This window comes from Phyllopteryx taeniolatus, chromosome 14, assembly GCF_024500385.1.
Source record: "Phyllopteryx taeniolatus isolate TA_2022b chromosome 14, UOR_Ptae_1.2, whole genome shotgun sequence".
In the NCBI taxonomy this organism is placed as follows: Eukaryota; Metazoa; Chordata; class Actinopteri; order Syngnathiformes; family Syngnathidae; genus Phyllopteryx; species Phyllopteryx taeniolatus.
The window spans coordinates 3,835,464-3,844,604 of NC_084515.1; the positions used below are offsets into that span (position 1 = coordinate 3,835,464).

The 9,141-nt window shown below is 45.1% G+C and overlaps 1 protein-coding gene across 2 annotated transcripts; it reads left to right on the forward strand.

The window, feature by feature from the left end:
* The first annotated feature begins 117 nt into the window (after positions 1-117).
* imp3 (IMP U3 small nucleolar ribonucleoprotein 3) lies at positions 118-8,814 on the forward strand. Of its 2 annotated transcripts, XM_061798743.1 has the most exons (7): positions 118-1,052; positions 1,151-1,258; positions 6,815-6,889; positions 7,511-7,590; positions 7,698-7,749; positions 7,835-7,907; positions 8,009-8,814. In XM_061798743.1, exons 1-7 carry the CDS (start codon positions 916-918, stop codon positions 8,033-8,035), a joined length of 552 nt encoding a protein of 183 aa, XP_061654727.1. In that variant the 5' UTR covers positions 118-915; the 3' UTR covers positions 8,036-8,814. The 2 variants fall into 2 exon arrangements, with proteins under 2 accessions (XP_061654727.1, XP_061654728.1); XM_061798744.1 differs by lacking the exon at positions 6,815-6,889.
* The last annotated feature ends 327 nt before the right edge of the window (positions 8,815-9,141 follow it).

Here is a 9,141-nt window from a genome sequence, read left to right on the forward strand (position 1 = left end):
GCCTAATTGCTGGGAGAGAACGCGCTGCACCCAGTGAACGGAATTCGGGCCGGTAGGTTTCACTTTGCGTGTTTTGTCTGCTTACTAACATGACAACGCGGTCACGAGGAGACAGACAGTCGGGTTTGTTATTGTTTATGACGTCACGCTTCCGGTTTGGCTGAAGTTGCCTTTATAGTCGTCGGAATCGACAATTCAGCGAACTATCAGCGTCTATCAGTGGTTCCTTATCGTAACCCTTCTGCAGAGAAATAAAAAACTTGATATCGCTAAAAATCAATGATGTTGCACATTTTTAGCTACCTGTGTCATTATTTTATTTATAGACGTCTTTGAATTTCATTGTAGATATTATTAATATCATTTTGTTCCTGGGTAAATATGTGAACCTTGACCTTTTTTCCATTTGTATTTTGTTCAGAAGCAACTATCAAGTTTCCAGTATCAAATAATTTGAATTTTCTATCATTTATCGGCTCAGGCTTTATAGCAGAGGTGACAAAGGTACTCACACACTGTACGTAAGTAGAAATACTGATTAAATTCCTTTACTAAAAAAGTCATTTGACACGCTTTTCTAAAATGTGAACTAAAAAAAAAAAGCAAAATTAGATAACGACTGAAAAAAAAGCACATTAGCTGTATTTTTTCAGATTTGGATAAAATATTGTTTCTGTATTACTATATGTTATAACTATGCGAAGCAGTTTATTCGTACTCTCCGAAAAGTGCGTAATAAATAACATTCACTAACCTCATTTTGTCAAGAAGTGGCACTATTTACCACCTGAGTTCCGGTTTTCACCAACGAAGAAGAATACCAACTTCCTGTGTTCCCAGCAAAACTGCACAACGTGTGAATGGGCTTGCAGGTAAGCACAAGCACAAGAAAGTTTTTATAAACATATTTTAAAAATGGTCCGTAAGTTGAAGTACCACGAGCAGAAGTTACTGAAGAAAGTGGACTTTATTAACTGGGAGGTCGACAACAACATTCACGAGGTCAAAGTGTTGAGGAGATATCGCATCGAGAAGAGGGAAGATTACACCAAGTAAGCATCCGTGTTGCTAAGAGCTTTAGGGTTCCTTCTGAAATATGGAAGGAAACATACGTGTTAAATGGGTTGTACAATTGACGTTGTCTTCTTAGGTATAACAAATTGAGTCGCAACATCAGGGACCTGGCCCAGAAAATTCGAGACCTGGACGAGAAAGATGGATTCAGAGCTCAGAGTACGCATCATCTCCTCGAAAAACTGTGAGTGGCAATTTAAAACCTACTGAGCCCCAAAGTTGACATGGGGGAGAAAAAAAACCCAAGTACATTCTGGCCGCAAAATAGATATAACGTGCGCACGAAACTGGAAAGCAAATTGAGCCGGCCTTTGCCAGAATTATGTCCTTTCTCGAGAAGGTACACAACACCTCAAAATAACCGTCCCACACAGTGACACACAAATATCGGGAATTGAAATGGTGCTGCAGTGGTGATATTTCCCTTGAATCGATTAATAAATTCAATTTATAAATATTGTACATCGGTGGCACTTAAAATGTAATAAACTGGCATGTATTATTTTATTTTCGAGGAGTAAATGTGTCAGTTTTTCCAGTGTGTTTGCGTAGTGTTGCAAATGGAGACGTCGATGACACAAGAAACCCGAAAAGCAATGTTCAATCTTTTATTGCAAATAAAATACAACACGTGAAAAAGCAATGATAAAATAAAAGAAATGGTCTTGCGTGTCTGGAGCGGCTGATGCGTTGTAGCTGCCCAAGGGGGACCCCCTACCCCAGTGCGCACACTCGAAGCCAATATGTGATTATGCAATCAAAAAACTTTATTTATCCCAAAAGCATGATCAGCATCAGAAATAAAGGACTGACAAAACATTAATTAACACATAATATCCCACACAAAGTGCAAAATCTGTGTATATAACCTATTATTAATGTACCGTTTGCTATGAAGTGAAACTGGCCGTGTGAGAGGCATGCTTGTACAATGTGGCTTCAATTCACCGCTTTACCAAATGCGTCGCCAGATTTCCTTGTCACGAAAATGTGCGTATGGATGGCTTAAAGTTTCCGTATGTGTGCACTCTTTTCCATCATTTTTTATATATATTTTTTGATAGGTCACATAGTTTGCACAGGAAGTTCTGACATCTGTCAGGCACCGTTTTGTGCGTATGCAGCATTGATAAGTAAGGCTCCTGGTGCGACTCCCTTGTCCTGCCGCTTGTTATTTTATGCACGTTATAGCTGCATTAGGCTTTACACGATCAGGATTTTTGGGGCCGATCAGCGAGTTTAAAAAAACGATCCCCGATCCGATCACAAGATGGAGCAATATGTCTATTTAAATGACTGGTTCATTTACTGTATGTCCTTGTGTACTGTATACTGATTATCTTCAAAAGTATTCTCTAGTAGTCAGGTCATGTATTCTAATCAGTCAGGTCAAACCAACATTACAACATGACAGAAACAATGGGTGCTAACTTACTGTAATTGAATTACTTTATTGTAATTACATTACTTCACACACCGAAACTTTAGAGCATGATGGGTGCTCGCACGAGCTTGCTTGTGAGTCGTATCGTATTAAAAGTACGTGAACATACCTCAAGCAATCCTTAAATCAACGCAATCTCCCGAGGACCAGTGACCACCACCACACGTTTTTCCCCATTTTGTTCTTATAGTACACGCGTCGCGATGTCGTCGCCATGATAACGAGTGTATCCGGTCGCGTTGGAGTTGACAAGATAAAGTCTCGTGATCATATAAGGTGGGATTCGAAGATTTTATTGCAGTAGTGCAGTCGGGAAAGACCAAATTTGTCTCGTCGTCTGATCCAGGCATTACGTGTTGTCTGTCTCAGACATGTTGTCTGTCCCACACCGCCGGCATGTTTTTAAAAAAAAAAAAACTTTATTGGCTGTCAGGTATTTACAGTAGTATGTCAAAAGACACGCGATAAGGCTAAAAAATAAACTAGCTTTTGGATTCCAATATACTGTACACGATGGCAACACGGAGTAAATATCTTTTGCGGAGCCGATCAATGACGTCATTGATCGGATCAGCGAGTTATGACATTAAAGCCGATCAGCATAAAATGCTAGTTATCGGCCAATACCAATCAAGCCGATCAGATCAGTGTAAAGTCTAATCTATATTGCAGCCCCAATTTGTTTTTTTCATGTCTATTCTAGGGCCCGTACTGACGCAAATAAATTTGTATTTGCAATTTCCAAGTATCTTTAGAAAAGAGGAATTCATTTTCTTGTGTAAGTGAGATGAAAGCTCTCATTTCCCAACTGTGGGGGTTTTCCATTTAACATACACACAGTGTTGAAGTGAAACATGAAAATGAAAACAAAAGTAGATACTTCATAGTTTGTTGTAATATGGATAACTAACAAATCTTGTGGAAATTTTACTAACAGTTTTTCACCAACATAAATTGGTTAAAAATAGTTTGAGAAGCAACACAAAGAACAAAAAATACTTCTATGATGAATGATATTATTATAAATTGGTAATTTGGGCACACTACCCCTAATGATGACGACAAACAATGGACTTCGTTTTCCCTTGCCCGGACGCGGGCCACCGGGGCCCCCCACTGGAGCCAGGCCTGGTGGTGGGGCTCGAAGGCGAGCGCCTGGTGGCCGGGCCTGCACCCATGGGGCCCGGCCGGGCACAGCCCGAAAGGGTAACGTGGGTCCCCCTTCCCATGGGCTCACCACCTGTGGGAGGGGCCATAGGGGTCGGGTGCAGTGTGAGCTGGGCGGTGACCGAAGGCGGGGACCTTGGCGATCCGATCCCCGGCTACAGAAGCTGGCTCTAGGGACGTGGAATGTCACCTCTCTGGCAGGGAAGGAGCCCGAGCTGGTGTGTGAGGTCGAGAAGTTCCGACTCGATATAGTCGGACTCGCCTCCACACACACCTTGGGCTCTGGTACCAGTCCTCTCGAGAGGGGTTGGACTCTCTTCCACTCTGGAGTTGCCCATGGTGAGAGGGGCCGAGCAGGTGTGGGTATACTTATTGCCCCCCGGCTCGGCGCCTGTACGTTGGGGTTCACCCCGGTGGACGAGAGGGTAGCCTCCCTCCGCCTTCGGGTGGGGGGACGGGTCCTGACTGTTGTTTGTGCCTATGCACCAAACAGCAGTTCAGAGTACCCACCCTTTTTGGAGTCCTTGGAGGGGGTGCTGGAGAGCGCTCCCGCTGGGGACTCCATTGTTCTGTTGGGGGACTTCAATGCTCACGTGGGCAATGACAGTGAGACCTGGAAGGGCGCGATTGGGAGGAACGGCCCCCCCGATCAGAACCCGAGCGGTGTTCTGTTATTGGACTTCTGTGCTCGTCACGGATTGTCCATAACGAACACCATGTTCAAGCATGAGGGTGTCCAAACGTACACTTGGCACCAGGACACCCTACGTCGCAGTTCGATGATCGACTTTATGGTCGTGTCATCGGACTTGCGGCCGCATGTCTTGGACACTCTGGTGAAGAGAGGGGCGGAGCTGTGAACTGATCACCACCTGGTGGTGAGTTGGCTCCGATGGTGGGGGAAGATGCCGGTCCGACGTGGCAGGCCCAAACGTATTGTGAGGGTCTGCTGGGAACGTCTGGCAGAATCCCCTGTCAGAAGGAGTTTCAACTCCCACCTCCGACAGAACTTTGCTCATGTTCCGGGGGAGGTGGGGGACATCGAGTCCGAGTGGACCATGTTCCGCGCCTCCATTGCTGAGGCGGCCGACTGGAGCTGTGGCCGTAAGGTGGTCGGTGCCTGTCGTGGCGGCAATCCCCGAATCCGTTGGTGGACACCAACGATGGTGATGGGTACCGGCTGGCCAAGCGGAATGCAGCTCTGGTGGTCGCTGAAGCAAAAACCCGGGCATGCTGAAGAGTTCGGTGAGGCCATGGAGAAAGACTTCCGGACGGCTTCGAGGTAATTCTGGTCCGCCATCCGACGTCTCAGGAGAGGAAAGGAGCGCACCACCAACACTGTGTATAGTGGGGATGGGGCGCTGCTGACCTCGACTCGGGACGTTGTGAGTCGGTGGGGAGAATACTTCAAAGACCTCCTCAATTCCACCGACACGCACCGACGAAGCAGAGTGTGGGTTCTCTGAGGCGGGCTCTCCTATCTCTGGGTTTGAGCTCACCGAGGTAGTTAAAAAGCTCCTCGGTGGCAGGGCCCCGGGGGTGGATGAGATTCGCCCGGAGTTCCTAAAGGCTCTGGATGTTGTGGGGCTGTCCTGGTTGACACGCCTCTGCAACATCGCGTGGACATCGGGGACAGTGCCTCTGGATTGGCAGACTGGGGTGGTGGTCCCCCTTTTTAAGAAGGGGGACCGGAGGGTGTGTTCCAACTACAGGGGGATCACACTGCTCAGCCTCCCTGGTAAGGTCTATTCAGGGGTGCTGGAGAGGAGGGTCCGTCGGGAAGTCGAATCTCAGATTCAGGAGGAGCAGTGTGGTTTTTGTCCTGGCCGTGGAACAGTGGACCAGCTCTACACCCTCGGCAGAGTCCTCGAGGGTGCATGGGAGTTCGCCCAACCAGTCTACATGTGTTTTGTGGGCTTGGAGAAGGCGTTCGACCGTGTCCCTCGGGGAGTCCTGTGGAGAGTGCTTCGGGAGTATGGGGTACCGAACCCCCTGATACGGGCTGTTCGGTCCCTGTACGACCGGAGTCAGAGTTTGGTCCGCATATCCGTCGGACTCGTTCCCGGTGAGGGTTGGACTCCGCCAAGGCTGCCCTTTGTCGCCGATTCTGTTCATAACTTTTATGGACAGAATTTCTAGGCGCAGCCGAGGCGTAGAGGGGGTCCGGTTTGGTGGCCTCAGTATTGCATCTCTGCTTTTTGCAGATGATGTGGTTCTGTTGGCCTCATCAAGCCGTGACCTCCAACTCTCATTGGAGCAGTTCGCAGCCGAGTGTGAAGCGGCTAGGATGAGAATCAGCACCTCCAAATCTGAGACCATGGTCCTCAGTCGGAAAAGGGTGGCATGCCATCTCCAGGTCGGGGATGAGATCCTGCCCCAAGTGGAGGAATTCAAGTATCTTGTTCACGAGTGAGGGAAGAATGGAACGGGAGATCGACAGGCGGATCGGTGCAGCGTCTGCAGTGATGCGGACTTTGTATCGGTCCGTTGTGGTAAAGAAAGAGCTAAGCCGAAAGGCGAAGCTCTCAATTTACCGGTCGATCTTCGTTCCTACCCTCACCTATGGTCATGAGCTGTGGGTCGTGACCGAAAGAACAAGATCCCGGATACAAGCGGCCGAAATGAGTTTCCTCCGCAGGGTGTCCGGGCTCTCCCTTAGAGATAGGGTGAGTAGCTCGGTCATCCGGGAGGATCTCAGAGTAGAGCCGCTGCTCCTCCGCATTGAGAGGAGCCAGATGAGGTGGCTGGGGCATCTGATTCGGATGCCTCCCGGATGCCTCCCTGGTGAGGTGTTCCGGGCATGTCCCACCGGGAGGAGACCCCGTGGACGACCCAGGACACGCTGGAGAGACTACATCCTTGGGCTGGCCTGGGAGCGCCTCGGGATCCCCCCGGAAGAGCTGGATGAAGTGGTTGGGGAGAGGGAAGTCTGGGCGTCCCTGCTGAAGCTACTGCCCCCGCGACCCGACCCGGATAAGCGGTAGAGAATGGATGGATGGATGGATGGAATTTGGGCACACACTATGTTCGTAGTCACAAATTAATATTTTGTGGCCACAAAATAAGCATTTGATCGGTCAATTTATATATAAGACTGAGTGAACCTCATGCATTGATTCTTCTTAATAGATATAGCACCGGACTCATCCCCACCAAACAGAATTTGTCCCTCACAGAGAAAGTCACAGCTTCGTCATTCTGCAGGTAAAAAACATACTGTGTGTGTGTGTCCATTCTAATTATTTGGTGTAATGTAAAACAGCACAAATTACACTCAATGTCCTGTTTTCCTGTTAGTTTGTAGAAATTTGCTTTTTACTTTGGTAAACAGTGATCAACATTTTTGCCTATTTTCTAACGTGCATTTTCTGCACTTTCAATTTGAAATAATGTCCTTTTGAATAAACGGATGGAACTTAAAAATTTTTTTTATCCGATTAATCGGGGGGGGAAATCATCAACCGATTAATCGATTATTAAAATAGTCATGAGTTGCAAGACATAAAAAATTGAAAGTGTACTTAAATGCTTCGATTAAAGTGTTGCAGATAAGTCACATTACAAAGTGTACTAAAATGTTTAAAACCAAATAGTTCTTAAATAATAAATGCAAATGTCTTGTACTGAAGTTAAATACAACTGAACTGTAAATGTACTTTAATCTGTAGGTGCCTTCATTATCTTGGGATTGATATTTTCCTTCATTCTAATTCTGATTGTATTGCATGTTTTAAATGTACATTTGAATTCAGTAATTCTTTCACATTAGCTTTTTACTATTCTTTGTTCCCACTGTCCTTCAAATGACTGTTGTCACTCCCGCAGGAGGAGACTTCCCTGCATCATGCTGACCCTTCGAATGGCCCAGAACCTGAAAACGGCGATCACCTTCATTGAGCAAGGACGTATCCTTCACCACTGCTCTACTTAACTTCTGTCTGCCCATTTTCTCTGTAGTTTTGATTGTGTCTCAGGTGAAAACATGTTCGAGTGGTCCTTGACTTGCTCTCAGATGTGCGCGTGGGCCCGGAGGTTATCACAGATCCAGCATTTCTCGTCACAAGGTCTGGAAAGTTATCTTCACTGAAATACTTTGAAACAAGATGCGGTAGACTTCAAAATATAGAAAAATCTTTTTTATATTTTCAGAAATATGGAAGATTTTGTTACCTGGGTGGATTCCTCAAAGATCAAACAGCATGTCATGAATTATAATGACGAGGTGAGCATTGTTGGAAGATTTTCTGAATTGAAAATCACTATTTCATATTTAAAATAGACAGCCTTTTCATGGAATGTAACAGGCCACTGCTTCTTTTGCAGAGAGACGATTTCGACATGTTGGCGTGAATCTTTCTTTTTGTTTTGTTTTGTTTTTTGCCATGTTCACTCTGTACATCGTGAGGGTAAAAAAAAAAAAAGCAGAAAATGACCCCACAGTGCAAATTAGAAAGAAAATTCTCACCACTCTCAAAAACATCTTTAGTCTCCATCCCTCATTTCAAAATTGCTATGTGGTTCCTTACATAGTAGAAAATTGCACATCTGGTATGTCATCTAGTTATTTTGGATGTAATAAAATATAATTTGGTCATGTGCAACAAACTGAGCAAACCTTCTGCGCAAACCTTCTGAGATGCTCTTGTTTTGTTTGAACCAGGGGAGAAGTCTTAGGAATATTCTATACACTCATGAGCCACATTATGAGGTACAGTGATGTCTTAAACACCTTTGTAAAAGTAGAATTTGGGGCTATTGGATGTCATTAGATTGTGCAGGTATGCAGAGTGTCTGAGAATGTTTTATATGGAATATATATGGGTCATTTTCATATTTGTTTAGCAATAACGGTAAAGACTTGCCCCACTGAATTTCCTTTTGAAAATACATTTTACTGATAGGTGTTTTTGAATTATTGGCAGTGGTTATCATTCAAATGGTAATAATAAAAAAAAGAAAACAATATTCTAAAGCAATATCTTTCAAACTATTAATGCCAAAATGTCCATATCGGTATGTGTCCCAAATGAAGTTTCATGATTTGATTGATTTGTGATTATGATTTTTGAAGATGGTTGTTCTCCCTATTGCTTAATATTCATCCATCCATTAAAACTAACACAAATGCATCTTAGTGTCTTCACAGTTTGTGTTTCCCCCCCCCCTCCCCCCTCCCTTTTGCAAAACGGTCCTTTGTCACTCAAGCAGTCTTGACACTTAATGCCACTGGAAGGATCCATGTTTTGTTGCAATGCACCAGAGGGATATTTGAGCTGAAGTGCCAAGATTAGGCAGCCATTTTGCATTCACACAAATAGCAGACAGCAAAATAAATCATGTTATTTCAGCTATGAATATGTATATATTTGTGAAAGTCTCAGAACTACAGCATGTCTTTACTGTTATGATTATAGAAAGACAAAAGTGTGTAATGGACCACATGCACGGCAACACTT

Coding starts and splice junctions, on each gene's coding strand:
- imp3 (XM_061798743.1), top strand. CDS start 916: ATGGTCCGTAAGTTGAAGTACCACGAGCAGAAGTTACTGAAGAAAGTG. Junction 6,890..7,510: donor ACAGCTTCGTCATTCTGCAG/GTAAAAAACATA, acceptor TCACTCCCGCAG/GAGGAGACTTCCCTGCATCA. Junction 7,591..7,697: donor CACCTTCATTGAGCAAGGAC/GTATCCTTCACC, acceptor ACTTGCTCTCAG/ATGTGCGCGTGGGCCCGGAG.